Source organism: Epinephelus fuscoguttatus, linkage group LG1, assembly GCF_011397635.1.
Source record: "Epinephelus fuscoguttatus linkage group LG1, E.fuscoguttatus.final_Chr_v1".
Lineage (NCBI taxonomy): Eukaryota > Metazoa > Chordata > Actinopteri > Perciformes > Serranidae > Epinephelus > Epinephelus fuscoguttatus.
In genome coordinates, this window is record NC_064752.1 from 491753 (window position 1) to 512021 (window position 20269).

At 41.6% G+C, this 20269-nt stretch overlaps 1 protein-coding gene across 1 annotated transcript in view; it reads right to left on the reverse strand.

The window, feature by feature from the left end:
• Window positions 1-299: 299 nt before the first annotated feature.
• The window catches only part of si:dkey-49n23.1 (semaphorin-3D), a 138460-nt gene continuing 118490 nt past the window's right edge, over window positions 300-20269 (reverse strand). Inside the window, exons 13-18 of the mRNA XM_049586262.1 lie at window positions 13583-13671; window positions 9330-9371; window positions 8474-8631; window positions 5866-5930; window positions 3549-3706; window positions 300-3192 (exon numbers count right to left, since the gene is read on the reverse strand). Coding sequence (XP_049442219.1) covers window positions 2671-3192; window positions 3549-3706; window positions 5866-5930; window positions 8474-8631; window positions 9330-9371; window positions 13583-13671 — 1034 coding nt within the window. The 3' untranslated portion in view covers window positions 300-2670. The remainder of the gene's footprint in view (window positions 3193-3548; window positions 3707-5865; window positions 5931-8473; window positions 8632-9329; window positions 9372-13582; window positions 13672-20269) is intronic.

A 20269-nucleotide genomic window follows, 5' to 3' on the forward strand; every position in this document is an offset into this window, starting at 1 on the left:
GGAGGAAACCCACGCTGACACGGGGAGAACATGCAAACTCCATACAAAAAGGCTCCCTCCTGGGATCGAGCCAGAAACCCTCTAACTGTGAGACAACAATGCTGACCACTGCACCACCATGTTGCCCTGTTGTATTATATTATATATGATGTGTTGATCTACCTTTAAGAAATAAACTTTAGTTTTGTGCGAGTGAGTGTGATGCACGACAAATAAAATTCTTGATTGTTTTAATGTTTTTATTTTACAACATTGTGTGACTTATTCACATACAGCAACATACCACAGTTTCATGTCTTGATCTTAAAGCTTATTAGAGCTGTGAAGTTAAAAAAAAAGTTTTAATTTTGCTTTTGAGAAACACACAAGTTTATATCAACACCAAGACACTGTTCTAATTCTAGAATACAAAGAAAGAAAACTATCAAAAATAGAGTTCTTTAATATACATTAATGTGAATAATAATAATTATTAGTTACAAGGCAGAATTAATAAGCTATACATTACGTATTTTCAAGCAAGGTCCATTTCATGTGTGCGTTTCCACCGAGGCCCATATTCATTCCATTAGGTGTGTATGAAGAAGATCAACATTACGTCTCAGAACAAACATAAATACATGTAGAAACATTAAATGTTTAAATACAGTTAAATGTGTAGCAGTAAATCGGGCAAACACTTTTCTTGTTTAGTCTTCTGTCATTCATTTATACGGAATATAAAGTGAACATATTTCTGTCTGCATTGTGTGTAAGATCCTCATACACTTTCACCAGTGCGTCAGTTTGTTATGAAGAATATGCAGTTTTGCAGTAAATGTCATGTCAGCTGTCAGCGGTGTTATTCTGCAGACGCACTGCAGAGCCGCTTGTACAGGAAGTCTAAACAGATATATTGAACAGAAAACGGGACATAAAAGAAAAATAATTGTTGAAGTGGAGATATCTGTATGTTTATAGAATTAAAGTAAAAGTAAATAGTCTGATAAGGTTTCCTACATTAGCCCACTAGTCTCACTAACACTAGAAGAAGTAACTTTAAACTCAGATCACTGAGCTCAATCTGTTTTTGGCAATGCTAGGCTAATAGCTACAAAGAGGAGCCATAACAAATGGTAGCTTGTACTTGACAGTTAATGAGCTGACATTATGTAAAGAGAGATATGATCAGATACTCGTTTCTGTTTAGATGGACAGACGATGCAGTATTCTGCGTCAAATCAGAGAGGTTGTTGTTCACATTTTAGATTTTGTTCAAACTTTATGTGCAATGTTGTTATTTTCACCCCCTGAAAAACATCTTAGGTGGGAAGATGTTTTTAGGGTTCAATATCTCATGACCCAGTTCCCAACCTGGGATCCCACTAGGAGTTGCAAAAGCTTCACCAGGGAGTCTTGATTTTAAGGGGTGTAAGAAAAGTTGTTTAAAAACTGTACAGTAAACCTGCGTCGCAGCATTTCATTCATTTCTGTGAGGAAAACTAAATGGAATTGCTTTGTTTTTAAAGTTGAGATCATTACTCAAGATATTAACATAAAAAACCTAACTAGATAAGGGCACAGTGAATTCAGGAACAAACTTTTTTGAATGGGGCAAGACATTTTGGGGCCAGCTGCTTCTCACCACGTGGGAGCCATGAAGTTTGGTAGGATATAACAGATAAAAATAATTGCAAGGAACTAGCAGGTGTCATATTTTTAGTTACTGGCCCTTGAAAATGGAAAGAAAAGTGCAAAATGAAAGCAAAATGGATGGTTTGGGGGCCCCACATGGATGTTTTCTTTACCTGCAGCTAAAATATAATATCTAATTGATATTATACCAAATTTCAGGGGCTCTAACATGAACAGAATCTGATGTTTGGCAAATATGCGAGCAGAGGTTGAAATTAACTGTCTTAATGTGGACTCGACTCATGGGGTGGCTGTGGCTCAGGAAGTTGACTGGGTCGTCCACCCATTGGAAAATTGTCGGTTTGATACCTGGCTCCTCCAGTCCACATGTCAAAGAACCCCTGGCCAAGACACTGAACCCCAAAATGTTCCCGATAGCTGTGCAATCAGTGTGTGAGTGTGTGTGAATGTTTAACTGAGTAACAGGTGGCACATCGTATGGTCGTCGAAGTTTCTCAAAATTCTGCCAAAATATTTGATAGAAACTGAGCATAGTGCTAGTTCAGCTTTCACTCAATCATTTTTTGGTCTCAAACAGCATATACGAGGTTTGAACAAAATCTAAAATCTAAACAAAAACTCGGATCTGATTTAACAGAAAAAGCTGTGTATTGTCTTCTAAAGTGTCAGCATCAAATACGCACGCCTCAGTGTGTTATACACAGATTATACTTGGCACAGGTGTGGCTGTGAGGTGTGTCACAAGCTGATTTATCATCCAAACATAATATAATAACATTTCCAATTTTAGCTGAAGCTTGGAGCCAACTGTCTCAAACAATAATGAATAATGCTAATATGTATTTTCTTTTTTCCTACACGTGTATTTTTTTGTCTAAAGGTCAAAATTACTGTCAGTCTTTAATGGCAGATACAGTTGGTGTCACTTTACCAGCTTATTTGCTCAAAAAGCAAACACTGTTGATGAAACCTCTCCTTGTCCTCTGCGTGTCCAGGATCTGTTGTCCATGAGCAGTCTCTGAGTTCTCCAGGTGACTAGAGGGGAATCTCAGGAGGGTTGTTCCTCCTCACCCGGGCTTTCCTGCTCTCCTGTTTCAGCTTCAGAGCTCGGAGTTTCTGCTGCCGGCGTTTCTCGCGGTACCACAGCTGCTCACAGTACTCGTCCACACTCAGACTGTTGGTCCCCACCATGTGCAGGTCTTTGTAGCTCTTCAGAGGAAGCTGCTGAGGATGCTGGGACAGCCACGAGTTCCTGTGACCAGCAGGTGGAGGTGGTGGGTGAGGGAGCCCCGACTGGCCGAGAAACCCGGCTACCCCGGTGGAGCCGATCCTCCCGAGGACAACTGGGCTCGGGTGGTTCGGGCTGTGGTTGTGCTGGTGACGGGTCGGGTGGAGGCTGTGGTTGGGGATGATGTGAATGCGGTATCGGGTCAGGACCTGGCTGTAGGAGTGCTCGTGGCTGGTGCAGGTGTAGAGGCCTGTGTCAGCCAGCTCCAGGTGCTGAACCAACAACCCTCGCTTCATGTGGAGGTGGCGGTCATCGTCTCCTCGAGGCAGCTGAGGTGACAGACAGAGGAGAGGATGATGACTAAGTGTCAGTTGATGCTCTTATAATTCACATGCACAGTTAGTCTGGAACCTCTCCAAGGGCTGTTATCAACGGCCATTGATCTAAATGTTCATGAGTGATATCTATATTCTTACAGAGGATTTAATTTTGACATAAAGCTAATATCACTGTAAATACTGTAATAGAGCAAGAAGCAAAACTTCATGGTAGAGAAACTGTCACCAGCTGCTTTACTCTTACGAGGGAATTCAGAAAATATTTCAATCTCTCTTGTGAGAAAAAGAGACAAGAAAAGACACATTAGCACCAACCGATGTTTCCTGAGAGAATCGGTGCGACTCACCTCTCTGCTGTCCTGCGTCTGACTGACAGTCTGCTGCTGGCTCTCTGTGTGCTGCACCGTCCACCTGAGCTCAGCCAGCGGCGACCGAGGAACACACTCCAGGAAGGTTGAGTTTCCCTCCACACCGTACACCAACCTCACCTCCACAGAGTCCGAATCTGATGGAGCAACAAGTAAAAACAGAAAGACATTCAGTATGTACAGTAGAGTGTTTATGTGCCAACGCAGTTAAAAAAGAGATTAAAACAAAGATGGTAAACCTTCAGCATGTTCGGTATGCTCAGTGTAAATCTGAAAAAGCAGGCAATACGCAGTGTGTCACCTTGTTTTGACACTTAACAGGCAGAGAAACAAAAATGAGCACAGACACAAGCAGGCCAACATGTTAATATTTTACAGAAACATTTAAATGAACATTTACATGACCCTAATAATCACATTGGTGCTGCCACTGCCACATATTTGTCTCAGAAGCAGAGAGAACTGTAGTTCTGCAGTACGACCCCAAGAGTGCGCCCTACGTCTGCCTGCAGAGCAGAACCACAACGGAGGTATTTTACAGTATATTCTCAGCACTGTAAATGTTTTTCATTTCAGTTTTGCAAAAGTAAAAATATGAACAAAAACTTGTAAATGCTTAATATTAACAAGAAATGATACAATATGTGTCAGATGTCAATCAGATACTGAGTCAAGCATCAGAAGTACACATCAGGACGGTTTTTTCCAAGTTTAAAAAACAGTTTTAATACCATCCGCATATCTGTTGTATAGTTTATTTTTTGATAGCTGAGAGACTAGATAGACTCTGCACACCTGATATTGATGCACTAATGAAGGCTGAGAGGTGCAAGTTAAATATATATCCTACATCATGTACAATGCTTCTTCAGAGGCTCTTCTAAACCGACCAGAATACAGTTCTCTAAAACAATGAATACTCACTGTGGTTTAAAGATATTGGACATTGTGCAAAATATTGTCAGTCATCAGCTTCAGTGCAAAAGAATCTGTATCAGACCTCTATTTTAAAATAATTTCGGTGGAGCCCTGTTGCTAAGGTACTGCCAAAACTATAGATTTATAATGGTTTGTAAGGCAGGAGATAACTTCACTAGCTTCCTCAATAGCTTCCACTTTAGCGTGGCGATGCCTGCTTCTCTACACAGGAGTGCAAATGTATGGAAGAATGCACATGGAATGACAGTGAGTAGCAGACTGAACGAAGAACTGGGGCATTTTTCTTGAGACATCCCAGGCTCTTCATCATCTGTTTTGTAAACGTATAAACATTTTCAGAATGCACTTGTACTTCTTTACATTAAAAGAAAATTTTGGAGGTGTTGTTATTTATAGGTCATTAAGCAACGGTTTCACTGATCCACTCCACTTGTGATCAGACTGGGCTCTGAGTTTCAATGTGGAGAGGCACATGGCAAAATAATGTAGCACTGGAGAGACTAATGTTTGCAGTTTTGCCAGAAGTGTGCTGCTGAGTGTAAAGCAGAGAATGTGCATTCAGTTTGTCACACTTGGTAAATGCCTTGGCTACAAGTGTTGATGGTTGCAAACATAGTGCTTCAAGAATCATGCAGAACTAGAGTTACTGCCTCGTGGTTGTATGCCGCTGCAAAACCGTCAAGTTGCAAAAACATGGCTGCTTCACACACGTCTGCAGGAGGCATGAAAACATTTCAGATCCAATTTTTTTGCAGTTGCGAGTAGCATCTCCATTTCCCCTCTGCATTGCATTGTGGGAAAATTAAATCAACTGCAGACTCAAATATCTATACTACAGTCTGCATACTTAGAAATGTTGTAATCTCATCAGTGTCATCACACTACGTACTTAAAACCTGCTGAGATTTAATACGTTCTGGAACTGAGACACAGAGACTGACTGAGAACAGATTCACCCTGAATACTTTTGATAATTAAATGATTAACGAAAACATTTTTCTTTCCAAAGATGATACAACCTTAAGACAGATACACCCTACTGTCATCTCCTCTCTGGGCTGTACGGATGTTTTACATTAAGACTGTTTAATCACAAGAATAAAACCAGGTCGTCAAACACAGACAGATTTACGCAGATCTCTCTATAGGAACCAAACAGTCGTCCAACTGTGACGTTTTACATTCCACACCCGCGATGGCACTTTAAAATATGTCATCAATCACAGAGTGTGTATGTGAGTGGAAATCCTCTGTCTCTAAGTGCACACTAACCAGGCTGGCTGTTCATGATGTAACTGGTGACAGGAAAATAATTCAAACAGAGACTTTATTTGTATCAGACGGCGGAAATCCTTACCGTCCTCTGTGATCGGGCACTGACTCCAGGGGTCTCCATACTTTACATCCTGTCTCCGCGCCCGCCTGACACACACACACACACAAACACACACACACAGAAGAAAAAGAAGACACAAAGAAACTTTTTAAATACCTTTTGCTTTAATCTTTTTATTATTTGTTGCCTGTGTTGCACTACGATGTACGAACACATGCTAAAAATGTCATAAATGTAGGTTACCATGACAACCGTCTGTAAAGTAAGCAGCAGACTCAACAGTTAGACACCAGCTGACAGCAGCAGATACTGCAGTTGTCTTTAGATAAAGCCGTATAACAGCATTAAATCCTCCTCCTCACTGTTGTTGCTGGGCTCCTGCCGGCTCCTCGGGGGTGAAAATATGAAGCTACTGCGATTATGAATGAGGAAACACGGAGCAAGAACAGGCTATGAAAATACAGAGTGTTGTTTCAGCCACGGTAAAGAGTGTTGTCATGTCTCCACCTCCTCCGAGGTCGACCTTGTCTCTGTTGTGTTCTGACCTTGCTTCCCGTCCCTGCACACCCTCCTTTCTTTGCTCTACGTTCTTTAGACTCTGACAAATCTCAAGATCTCTCTGCTGCCCATTTATTTGTCATCCTCTCCGTCACTAACGCTCACTCTTTCCCTCATGCACAGTGCTCTCAATTTCTCTCCATCAGTCTCCACATTTATACTCGAGGACAGTTTAACCCCGTCTTCATTCCTCTCTGTCTCTCCTCAGAAGATGTCGAGTTAATTTCAGTCTCTCCTAATTTTTCCATTTGCTTCACTCTCTCTCTCTCTCCAAATGTTTGGGGACACATTCAGAAATATCCAACTTAATTTTGAAAAACAAATTAAAACAACTCTCAGGGGGCATGGACTGATTATGAGACAGTGGGCCCCCGTGCACAGAAATGCAAAGGGCCCCACCAGCTCTCCTACACAGGAGCATGCGAGCGTGTTGCATCTATTTGTAGTGCTCATTCATCTTTTTGTGATTTATTTTTTGCCACTTTGTGCTCATTTTGTGACTTTTTTGTCATTTTGTGTCTCTTTGGAATTATTCTGTGTCGTTTTGTAGTTGTTTGGGTCTCTCTGAGATAATTTTGTGTCTCTTGAGGTAGTTTTGTGTCTTTTTTGGTCGTTTTATGTCTCTTTGTGATTGTTTTTTGTCTTTATGGAGTCGTTTGTGTCTCTTCGAAGTAATTTTGTGTCTAATTGCAGTGATTGTGTGTCTTTTTTGGTCGTTTTGTGTCTCCTTGTGGTTGTTTTGTGTCTTTTTGTAGTCATTTAAGTCTCTCTGAAGTAATTTTGTGTCTCTTTGAGGTAGTTTTGTGTCTTTTTGGAGTGATTTGGGTCTCTCTAAATTAATTTTGTGTCTTACTGGGGTGATTTTGTGCCTCTTTGAGGTAGTTTTGTATCTTTTTTGTTCGTTTTATGTCTCTTTGTGATTGTTTTTTGTCTTTTTGGAGTCGTTTGGGTCTCTTTAAATTAATTTTGTGTCTTACTGAGGTAACTTTATGTGTTTTTGTAGTCATTTGGGTCACTGAAAGGTACGTTTGTGTCTTATTACAGTGATTTGGTGTTTTTTTTGGGTGTTTTGTGTTTGTTTGTGATTATTCTTTGTCTTTCTGGAGTCATTTAGGTCTCTGAAGAAGAATTTGTGTCTTATTTAGGTAGTTTAGTGTCTATTAGAAGGAAATTTGTGCCTTTTTTCTTTTTGTGTCCCTTTTTGTTTGTGTTTTTTACACTTGTTTGGGTCTCTCTCAAGTAATTTTGTGTCTCTTTGAGCCTGTTTTATATCTTTTTTGGTGATTTTGTGTCTTTTTGTCATTGTTTGAGTCTCTCTGAGGAGAAGTTTCTGTCTTACTGAGGTCATTTGTTGTCTCTCTGAGATAATTTTGTACCTTTTTTTCTTTTTGGTTGTTTTGTGTCTCTTTTGAGTCACTTTGTGTCCTTTAATGGTTGTTTTGTGTCTCTTTGTAGTCGTTTAGGTGTCTGTGAGGTAGTTGTGTGTCTTGTTTGCTATTTGTTTGCTCGAGTAGAGACGAACAATTTAAAAATCTATGACATCATCACAATGTAAAGTCAATAAGCTGAGCAGGAACTCGCAGGCAGGCCCAGCAGGAGAAACACGACTGTGCAGATACAGCGGGCTGCGTACCGCGGAAGAAAACCCAGAGGCTAGAAACTTTTTGTGGTGCATGCGCCAGGCGAGATCTGGTATCTCGGTATTGTTACACTTCGTTTAGCATGTTAGCATGCTAACATTATTATTATTAGCAGTAAACACAAAGTACAGCTGAGGCAGTTTTAGGGGAACTGAAAGTTTAGCATGATAATGGTTTAATCCAACAAGCAGATAAAAAGTGTTTTTGGCCCTGAATTTGTAGATTTTTGGGATGGGAGGGAAAATATCAGACACTGGTATCAGCTTCACACTATCTTTCTATAAATTTAACATGACCATGATTTACTGACCACTGCTCATGATGAAGCCTTCAAACAGGACAGTGAGATTAAAGCTGTAACTCATCCTGTTACTCCTATTGTGTGTGTGTGTGTGTGTGTGTGTGTCTCTCCCCTCCCTGTGCCTCTCTACCTCTTGCTGGTGGGGAAGTATCTGGAGCAGGTCTGACCGTCCCAGGAGCAGTAGGGGTCTCTGGCCAAGCAGCACTCAGCGCAGTCTGTCCCGTATAACTCACACCTCTGGAGCCCCAGCTGGACCACGCCGAGCTCACTGGACACATACAGCTGTTGCTGCGGAGGAGAGAGAAAAACAAGGGGAGAGATTCATCACATTTTTCTAGGTTCACCATAACTCCTTCTACTGTTACAAGAGGACAACAGAGAGTCAGTAACTGGAGTTTAGGTCTTTGGCTTCTGAACAATAGACGTCTCTAATAGAAATGTTGAAAACTCCCACCAACATTTTCCTTTTTCAGATGTCAGGGCGAATCTATCTATCAGTATCTCAACAAAAAATGTAGTTTGAACACAATTTATCCCCATTTTTGTTTAGCTTCTTTTTATGCTTTTTATGAATATGAAAATAAGTCAGCTGAGAAACCACTAAATCAGCCTCAGTGTAACGTTAGAACTGAAATTCATTTTTAGAGGTGGATTTTTATATATTTTTTATTTCTTTCTCTAAGTTCATTTTTTAATTATTTTTTGGAACCACAGTTGACGGTTGTGGTCATATTTTTGATTGACAGTCTGTATTTAATCTTAATAAGTCAGAACCACAGTACTTTTCACATGTTTGGGGTAAGTGGACCAGTTTTCCATCAGATCTACTTTATACTGGTTAGTGACTGACAAAGGGCCATAGCCTGTGTTTCTCCTTAAATCTTGATACATCTCGTAAGTGCCGTCCTGGAATAAATATCAAAAATGCAGACACACATAAAAGAGTCAGACGACAGACAGAAAAACAGGCAGACAGATAGACCTACTCTCTTGGTTGACAGCTCCATGCTCAGGATGGGAGTGGGACTCTGCAGGATAAAAAGGAAAATAGATTAATGTTGCTGCATGACACAAAAACATACAGCTACATTTAGCGTACACCTTCTAATATTCAAAGTCTTTCAATAAACAGCAGACACACGTTAATTTACTTCAAAGTGATTCACAGTTTTCATTTTTCTAAAGTCATGTTACTTAAATTTTACACCAAAAAATGAAATGATGGCACATTTTTATGTTTATTATGGAAATGTCCACAAATTTATACATTTTGTAAAGATTTAGGGTTTATCATAGGACTCTCTGTCCTGATACAGACTTGGCTCTCTTTGGATGCTTCACAAATTCAAACACATCTGGCACAAAAGCACAAAAGACACGTATCCTTAAAGACATTAAAGACACTGACTCATCGTGATTTATAAATCTGTTGCATTAACTTGTTTCGGTCATTCATATGGATTTACTGCAGTCTAATAATTTAAATGTCAACAGATTTTCGGGATCCTTTTTGCAATATACGGACTTAATTTGACAGCATTTGTAACTAAAGCCCTTTTTAGACAGGAGTTGTGCAAATTTGCAGGAAAGCCCAATCAGTCTTTTTTCAGCATTGGCAGTATAAAAACAAAATCGGGGAGTGCAGCAAAATGCCGCCTACCTACTTTTGTTTATACAGAATGTGCCTTTTTCGGGGCAATGGGGGGCGTGAGCAAGTAACAAAACATGTAGCTCAGCATGTGACGTAAACAGTGACGTGGGAGGGAAGCCACGGCTGGTCAGTCCTTCGGTGATTCTCTCGCAAGTCGGCCCGTTCTTCACCGTCCCCGTCATCTGACGGTTAATGGCCTCTTCGTTTGCGAGGACGAGGAGGGCGCGCAATTCAAAGAAAGTTCATCAGTCAGCAAGATTTTATTGGTTGCTTAGTCGCAGAAAAACAAACAAAAGTGAAACTCTATCAGGAGCTGCACCTTGTCAAAATAAATCCAAACCTATGTGACTGGAACATGTGTGACTTTACTTTGAAAGGACAGACACAGGAAGTGTCCACGCTCAGCAGTCAGACAGGAGTCAAGTTAATCTCCAGGGCTGGTACCTGCGGTTATTCTACAGCCTAGTTAATAACATGTCGGGCAGGAAATCCAAAGTGTGGGATCATTTTGAGAAGGTGAAGGACGAACCCAAGGTGATATGTAAACTCATCTTCATTGGTCGACTACAAACATGACGTATCATGTGAAACATGGAAGTAGCTACATGCCCATTAGCCCACAGCGTCATTAACAGGCGGCTCGCTCAGTGTGTGACGTGCACTTGGAGATAAAATATAGGCCTATATTAATGAAGGTTCATTAGTACGGTTTGTATTTCTCTGTAATGTAGCACAGTGTTAACAATGTTACTGATACTATTCTTTCTCACACCTTCAATACTTTAATATCGTAAACATGCAGGAGACTAATGGCCCGTGATGATGACTGTTGGTCGACGAGGAAAATTCTTAGTCAGGAGCAAAACACCCTGAAACACAAAACTATGCCGACTGTGTGCAGATTCACCTGAGATCATGTGACACAACACATAAACCATCGGCACTGCTCTTTCACAGACCTGATATTTCAGCCGTGCAGAGGTTGAGGAATGCCTCAGAGCTACGTTAGAGGTCAGAGCAGCTACTGAGATTAGAAATCTAATGAGTTCCTTTCTCCTTCAGAGGACTAAATTACCCCACAGCTCCATTTTTCTGGCTCACTGACTTGTTTGAGCGTCTCACAAAGGGAGTAAATGACCCCTGACCACTCTGAGCGGAGGGGTCGACTCCTGGAGGAGGAGACTGAGAATATGACAGAGGCCAGGAGAAAAGGTATCTTTACAGTGATGTGGCTATCCTGTGTCCTGTCACAGCCAACAGACTGTCCAACTATTCAAGTGCCTCCTCTCTGAAACCCAGTCAGGATGCGAGGCAGCCTCCTCTGGCTCGAACCTTTAGCAGACAGAAAACTAAGACACAAACACTGCAGTTTATCATGAGGCTGTACCGTCAGCCAGTCAGCTGCTTTGCCCCGGTCCCTGTTTGTGTGTGAGGCTGGTGGAAATGGGTTAGTTCCTGTTCTAATCTCAATAATAAGTAAACAGACAATGTGCATCTGGTTTCCTGTTTGTTTGTGGCTGTTTTCACATGTTGTGGTTTTGTCTTTCTTCCTTCCCTTCACCTGCGCGCTCTTTTAAAAGCCTTATTTCCTCACGTCTTTTAATCCCTGTCCTCCGCATGTCCTCCTCTATTTCTGTCTCTTCTGTTCTTACCATATTTTGTCCTACAGTATTTCTGTCCTCCTCACTCTTCTCACTCCTCTTTTCCCGTTAGCTTATTTACACAGAGGACCTTGGGAAATATGTGCCCTGCTATCTGTTTTTCTGTTTAGTGCAGTTATTCCAGACAAATATGTTCCACTGGAAACTACATGTGAGGCCTCACGCAGCACGTCACATGGTGCGTTGCTGGCAGATGGGCACTGGGAGACACCAAAACAAGCTCTGTGGTTTTAGCCATAAAAGTCCTGTGAAGCTACGTGTGTGTGTGTGTGTCTGTACAGTGGGACCTTTAACGGTCAGAGGAAATAAACTAAGAACCTTTCTGGCTCAAAGTGTTACTAACAAGTACTGATAAGTTACCGACACATTTCCGAGTGCCTTGTCTTAGACCAGGGGTAGGCAACCTGTGGCTCCAGAGCCTCATGCGGCTCTTAAGGTGCGGACACACCAAACCGACATCAAAGAACTAGTGGTGACGAAAGCCAACTGTTGCGTCGTCTACGTCGCCTCACGTCGCCCTGTGTCAGTTGCATTTGAACACACTACACAGACTACATCCGACGGCCAAGTAGCACGTACGTTCTGCGCCTGCGTGAGAGAGAGCGGAGTGAGAGAGTGGTACATCCTGTCAGCCGAGGGGTTTCCTATCTGTGCAGCCGAGCACCGCAGCACCTCCACGGACTATTACATCCAGACGGTCCCGGTGTTTCCTCCGCAGGCTCCACTTCACTCAGCTGCCCGATAAACCCGCTGCTTCTTCCCACTTTAACCTGAATAACAAACCAGGGCTCGGTGCTCCGGTTGGATCCAAACGGAGAGCCGGGGCTAGCTCAGAGACTAGCGGAGGCTAACTGGCTGTGCTTCCCTCCGGTCATGCTGCGGCTAACGCTCCGCTAGCCGCTCCCAGCTAGCTCCGGTTTGTTATTCAGGTTAAAGTGTGAAGAAGCAGCGGGTCTGTGGGGCAGCTGAGTGAAGTGGAGCCTGAGGAGGAAGCACCGGTTAGCCCCGGTTTCACTACAGGCAGATTCACTCGCTACAGGGGCGAGGAAATAAAACCTAAACAGCCAATCAGAGTGATCTCTCTCACCGGCAAGCTCTGCCGCCGATTCAACATGCTCAACTGGCTGAAAAACTGCCGACGCTGAAGTGCCGATGGTGCGGGACACACCGCAAAAACTAGGCCGACAGACGCTCACTGACGGCCCGACTTTGGTCGACGGCCGACCGTCAGCTTGGTGTGTCAGGGCCATTAAGCCACTCTCCTGTGGCCTTGACAAAAAATAAAATAAATACTAAGGACATGGTTATTTTTTAAACATTTTAATTTTCTGTTGTAGGCCTTATGTGATCCTGACATTCTCCAGCTGTAATAATGTGTTGCCTATACACAGAATAAAAAAAATGTTGTAACATTTCATCGACTAAAATGTGCGTGACATTGGGCTACAGTCTGGCGCCTTGTCCTTTAAATTTTGCAGAACCTCAAAGGTGGTGTCTAGTCGTGAGTCTCCCTCTCTAGCTTTGCTGTGGATTCCAATTTCAAAACAGGAAACGTCTTGGGGGAAAATAAGGAATTAAATGGTGCATGGACACATGTTTTTGCCTTTGCTGCCAATGCTGCAAAGCTAAAATACCAAAAAATCATAAACAGCCTGCTGCAGAGTGGCCACCTTGTGGTAAAACATATAGATGATGGCTAATTTAGACATATCAATAATGTTAATAGGTTAATTTAGATTTAAAAGGCTGTGTTATCATCAGTATTAGGCTCAACTATATTTTGCAGCCCCAAAATTATTATTTTGTTGTTGTTTTTTATCCAAAAATGGCTCTTTTGATAGTTAAGGTTGACGACCCCGTCTTAGACTAATGTGGGTTTGCTGCATGATGAACATTGTAAAGAACGTTATTGGCAGTTGTCTCTCACCTGGAACACCGTCAGCTCCTCCAGAATGATCTCCTCTGTGTCCCAGTTGTCTTTGATGACTGACACTGCCTTCACCACCTTCCCATCATCTGGGAATGAAACAGAAAAGATCATTTATTTATATGTGAACACAGGCACAATGTACGTACACTGGTCCACACACAGTTATTACAAAAACTGCACTTTTGTTTATTTCAACAGCAGAACACAGTAAAAGTTTGGCGCCTAGACTCCAGCCTCACTGTGCCCTACAGATACATTTACATAAGATACTGGGATGTGATCATTAAATATCTTCCTCCCATTGCTGGAGCCTGCAGGTGGATGCAGGAGGTGGGTGTGGGGCTAAAGAGCAGGCAGCAGCGACGAGGCAGAGGGAGAGCTGGGAAGTTTCTGCAGCTTAAACAGACCACCAAATATGGAGGGTGTGTTTTGTAGATGACATATGGAAAGTGAGGTATGACGCGTGTGTATGAATCAGTGCAGCTCGAGCTGACTGCCTCAACTAGCTCGCAGGCGTCACTCCATTTCATGAGAGCCTTTGAATTTGCTGTACACACAGACACACTGGGACATTTCATGAACCACGTTGACCTTTGCCTCAAAAAATCCTTAATAGGAAGTGATATCTTTGACTTTGTTGCCTTTGCCTGATATCAGACAGAACTGTGAACTCATTACGAAGTGTTTTCCATCTTCAGTGGAGAGAGCAGATTCAAAGGTCTGGACTCAGGCAGTTGTTGCCTAGCATCTGAATAACAAGTAATGTGGTGGAAAACAACAACGCCAACTAACATCACATACAGTGTGTGAAGCCGACAAGATTATATATTTTATGAAGAAAGTGAAACAGGGGGAGATTTTAATGATTTAATGGTTGAGTTTATGTTCACTGGTTTCCATTCCTGCTGACACACAGACTCTTGCTGTGAGACAGCTTCAGTAATTGCAGTATATATATTGTTTTAATATATTTTTTGCCAGCTTTACACCACTTTCTGTTTGCAGCTTTTTTGCTGGTGACGAGCACAACTTTTGTCAGATATTTGTCTCTTACTTACAGGCCCCCCCTCAATGAGGTACTTTAACTTAAGTTTTTTTTTAACCTAGGGATTCCTTAAGTATGCAACCAAGACGAGGAGAAAACCGTAAATACTTGAGTGAGCATTTAAGAAAACCTTAAGGAGAAGACTTAAGGGTGTTTTGTGCAACCGATTTTTTTTTTTAGGAAACTTAAACAAGGACTGTAAAGAAATTCTTAACGTAAGGGGTTTGTGCAACCAGCCCCTGAAACTCAACACACACAATGTACGAAACCTCAGGGAGGATTTATGAGCTTTTGTCTACTGCCACAACTACGACTGCACACACCAGCTGTTACAGTGGAGGTACACACTGCATGTGAGCACTGCAACGTAACCGCACACAGCAACACAAACACACACATATCAGCTCATGGAGACACATATTTGTACATAAACATACAGAAATGCAGACATTCTCTCTCTCTCTCTCTCTCTCTCTCTCTCTCACACACACACACACACACACGCACGGGAGATTTCCCACGGTGAGATCTGTGATGTTTATGAGGTTCCCTGGGAGCATCCTGACATTATATATGTGTGTGTGTGTGTGTGTGTGTGTGTGTGTGTCCACAGATGAGCTTGTCAAACAAGCCTACCCTACATGGACTCATGATGTATGCAGATGTCTGTGGCCATCAGAGACCTTTGTAACATTTCATTTCAGAGACAAGATAAAATCTGGTAACGTTGTGTTTGTGCTCCGACATTTCTTCTTCTCTCAGTCTCGACCCAATAAGGCAAAAATAAATGTGAACAGACCACACAGACTCAGCTCAAGACTGAAAAGTTTGAAAATGAGCTGCTACTAATGTTTACTAGACGAGTTCATCATTAAATAGTCTGTAAAACATTTCTCCTTCTACTCGTGTGGACTCAGTGTGTATGAATTACTGTGTTGTTTTCCTGTGGGGACTTACAGTTGGTCTTTCACTGCTAATACTTTGTTTTTTTCCAGTGTGACAGTTACTCTGTAGTGAATCCAGTTTCCTTGTTGCGGTAGTAATTCATTGTTTAAATACCTGATGGCGCAGACAGACCAAATTCAGCTCCCTTTAATTTCCACCGAGGACTCCTCTGGAGTCACATGGGATTAAAGTTTCTTTCTCAAGAGCACAGTAATGTTAATGGAGGGGTGAGACCTGTCTGCTTTCTGTGAAGCTCCGGGCTACAGCTGCACCAGCGTGAAGGTCAACTGTTCTTCTACATGTGAATTACAATGAGCAGGTTGGTTTTGACCCAGTGGTAAATATTTAGGACCTGCAGTTAGTGGAGGTCAGAGTCCATCTCTCGGGAAGCCTCAGTATTTACTGATGTGTTTTATGTTGTAGAACAAAACATGAACGTATTCTTCAGCTTTCAGGCATCCAACCAAAAACCCATTGACATTAAGACAAAGAATTGGTAGTGCTAACATGCTAACTCATTACTGGATTTTAGGACTCATTCCCGGGGCAACCTATTTGACATAGTGGAAAAAATGTGTAACTACAGCTCCCAGGTACGTCACATGATGCCCTGTAGCCAATGAGGACTTTCCTGTACACTTACATTGGGAAAGAGACTAGACTTGCACCGATTAATCGGCAGTGCTGAGCATTGGGCCGGTTTTCACGTGATCAGCCATGACCTGCAACCGGCTGGTCAGTAATGCCGATTTTAAAACGCCGGTCAAATTCCCGGCATGCCGCATGATTGACATCGTGTAACATCAGCAGCGCACACACACACGTGCAACTCACGGCTTGGGCGATGTGAGGAAGGGACCTCAGGGACACACTGGTTTGGGTAGGACAACAATGGACTAAATGATTCCGGCCAGAGAATCAGGTTCGAGAGGATACTTTAATTTTCAATGACAACAACAAACAAAGACAAAGTGGAAAGCACACCAAGTTGACATGCTGACCAAATTAAACTCACTCTACTGTAAATGAAATATGGGCAGCTTCTCACCTTAATCATTAACGCACACACATCAAAACAGAGAGAAAGAGAAACTTACTGGCGGGCGCGTCCTGAAGACCTGTGTGAATTTTCCACAGGAGATATTTTTACTTTTTTGTCTATTCAAGAAATTACCCACAAATGCTATACACAAAGAAATATTATTTCATTTATCCATGTTTTTATTTATGTATGCCTTTTTTACTTATTTATTTTAATACTGTACCTGAAGTTATATTTGAGCAAAAAGGAAAATGTTTCTGAACCTGTGTCACTGTTTGTGTTTGTTTGTTTGATCATTGAAAAGCTGGTTGTATCTTGGTTAAAATGTTCTAATAAAGCAAAGATAGAAAATATTGCAATATCTTGTGTGCTGTGAAGTGGTTTGAAAAAAATGAAATCAGCTGTCCAAACACTGCAAATCAGAAATCGCAATCGGTCCAAAAAATTGTAAATGGTGCAAGTCTAAAAGGAACGTCTGTGAATCAGTGGATAAATTTGAGTGTCACAACCCTGTGAAATGGCTCATTTCACTATCAGGATTGGATTTACTGGATCCGATAAGATTACTATAGTTTAGCTGCTTAGCCAGCAAAGTCTCTAGTGAGCCTGCTCTATAAGCCAAATGATACAGAAGATCCAGGTTTTTCAGCTTCATGTGCCACAGACCAACTTTGATAGGAATAAATGGAGCCCCGCCTCCAACGCTGTGTCCAGTTCTTTTAATACATCTATGCTTTCTCCTGTTTACTGACCCTGTTTTCCAGAAACACCATGACCATGGGACAAGAGTCTATTGCCTACTTTTAGCAGGTTTTCCCACATAAAAAACCCCACATATGCACGCAAATTTTGGTGAAGACAATTTCATAGATAGGATTTAACAGGAAGGAAAGACCTTCCATTATCTTTGGGACAAGACTGGGGTGGAGCAGAAATAAGAACTTCTCAGCATTGACCTGTAGCAAATTATCAGCCATCCATTTTTCATTAGAGTTTAGGCAGATATTTAAAACGGCATATCATCTGCGTAAGCTTTTAAAGACAATGTTTAAGGACTACATGTAACTCCTCTGAGATGACAGAATGTGGAGTTAAACAGTGACATTACAGGGGGTGAACAAGTGCTTCAAACTGAATTAGAGCGCCACTAGTCAACTTGATGCATGACCTCAGAGTAACCTCTCGACGTTTTAAAAGTCTATTTTATTTTTAGGGTAAACCACCTTGACGTAGGCGCGTGGCTCAGCAGTGTGATATATAAAAAAGGGACATTATCTCCTCTAACAAACAGCAACAAAAAGAATTATCAACCAGACAGGAAGACGAGTCAAAAGATTCATCGTGGCCGTCCAACGTTAAAATCAGAGCACTTGAAAGAGCAGAAGGAGCATTTATCAGGCAGGTAAATGTGCAGCTGATGGGGAGATGAGAGATGCTGGAGAGGAATCCACTTAGAGGAGATGTATGGAGCCGTCGGAGCACCTCCGGCCCCCCGACCTGTCACCAGCCGTTAAATAACCTCCACCATTTATCACACACACAGAACCATTCACTGTCAAACACACACACAGAGGATCACAATTACCTACACGCAGCTTAAGAGGTTTCATGAACACACACACTAACAGAGACCAGACACACTCAGGAACCCATTCACCCTGCTGAAGTGTTGCTTTGGGATAAAACCTTCATTTCCCACCTTCAGATGTCTTTAAAGAGATAATGAATGAATGCAGGATGTTTACACACAACAGATGAACACATTAACCGCACTCAGTCATCCTAAACGGCACATTAATGATGTGGTTTGGTTAAAATGTGAAGTTGTGGAAAGATGCTTCAAGTCATCTTTCCTGTCTGTTTCGACTCTGCTCTGTCGCTCCAGTTTGTGCCTGTCACGTATTACCATCACCCTCAAGTCTCAGAGCTCAGAACAAAATAATTATGGTGTTTTAAAAAAAAACAAAAAACCTGAGGGTTTAACAAAACATACCCCTGTTATTAAGCTATTTCCTGAATCCTTCAAGACTCTTTTAACCATCTGGATTAAAAATATTCTGTTGTTTAGAGCCTAAAGAAGATTTTTAAACTGTTTCTCATGTTGCAAATGTTTTGTTATATATATCCAGGAAGCCAGAAATGAGACAGTGTAATTTTTGTTTGGAGATAGAAAACAATAGGAAGTAAAACATAGACAAATATTAGTGATCTTAAAATTCACTATGTTTGATTCCTGTCATAGACTGTATGTAAAGGCTGAATCCAAACGTCGAACTTAACCGCACTGCGCAGACTCGTGGTTTGGATCCACAATTCAATCAGTCCACAAGCAGACTTTCTGCAGACTTCTAGAGAGTCTGCTTGTGGTGCAGACCTCAGCAACTTCACTGATTTAATAACCCACAATTCATTGCAACACTGACGTTACATTGTGTTTTTTTCGGGGAAAAAAAAAACGAACAAACAAAAAAAAAACACCAAACGTATGAATTTTATATTAATAGTTAGGTCTATTAAAATGTTATTAAAATTGTGTGGGCCAGAAAAAATATTCAACCACCATATGATACAGATATGTTTAAGTACAGGCTGTAGAGGGACTGAAAATACATTTTATTATTGCAGCCTATCAGGGTGTGCAGTGTAATAGGCTAAAACATTTGCCAATAAACCAAATTTATTGAGTAATAGCCCTGTCCTTCTCACAGTGGGAGGAAGAGGAGACGCGTCGTCCAGCTTTATAACACAGTGATGGTTAAAGCAATATTTAAGGACTCAGGAAACTAGTCCATAGCCATTGGTAGCTTTGTCACCTTCTACCTATGCCAGTCCTCAATGCCTATGTGCAGTTTCACATAGATTGACCACGTCAGTGAGTAGAAAAACGTGGGACAGACAGAATGACTGACTGACAGAATGACACACTGACAGTTTCCCTGATTATGTACAGCATACCATACCATGACTTAGTCATACCAAACATTAGAAACAACACCAACATTGGTCCACAGGGGGAGCCACAGCGATCGGTCGCATTTTAGCCATTTTGAAGCATTTTTCTGTTGTTATAGCGCCACCCAGTTGCCAATTAGAGTTAAATTTCTCCAGTCACCTTGAGGCGTCCTGTTCTACATATCTACCAAGTTTAGTAAAAATCCATATGGCGGTTAGGCCTAGATAAGAAATGAGCTCTCTAGCGCCCCCATTTTGTTTGATGGGGTCAATAATGGAGGGGTCCCCTCAGATTATGTGTGGTCATATGCCTACAAAGTTGCGTGGTGATGGGTGAAACCCTTGAGATGTTCTACACCTTTATGTGATGAGCCACGCCCTCCGCAATATTCATTGCCTTATAGAAGCTCAGTTTTAGGAAGTTTTCCAACTTTTGCCAAGAGGGAACTTTAGATATTGGTCCCTAGATTATGTTCACCCAGTTTCATGCAGATCGCTCAAACTTCCAACAAAACTTTTGTTAAATGATTTTCCTGTATTTTTATTTTTTTCAGAGATTGTATGTTCTTCTATTGTAGCTCTGTGAACTGAATGTAATGATAATATATGATTTGAAGCCAAGTGCTTTGTAAACATCTCTCTCCATCTTCTCTTCTACCTCAGTGCAAAACTCTATCTTATTAATGAGCACTCGTTCCTA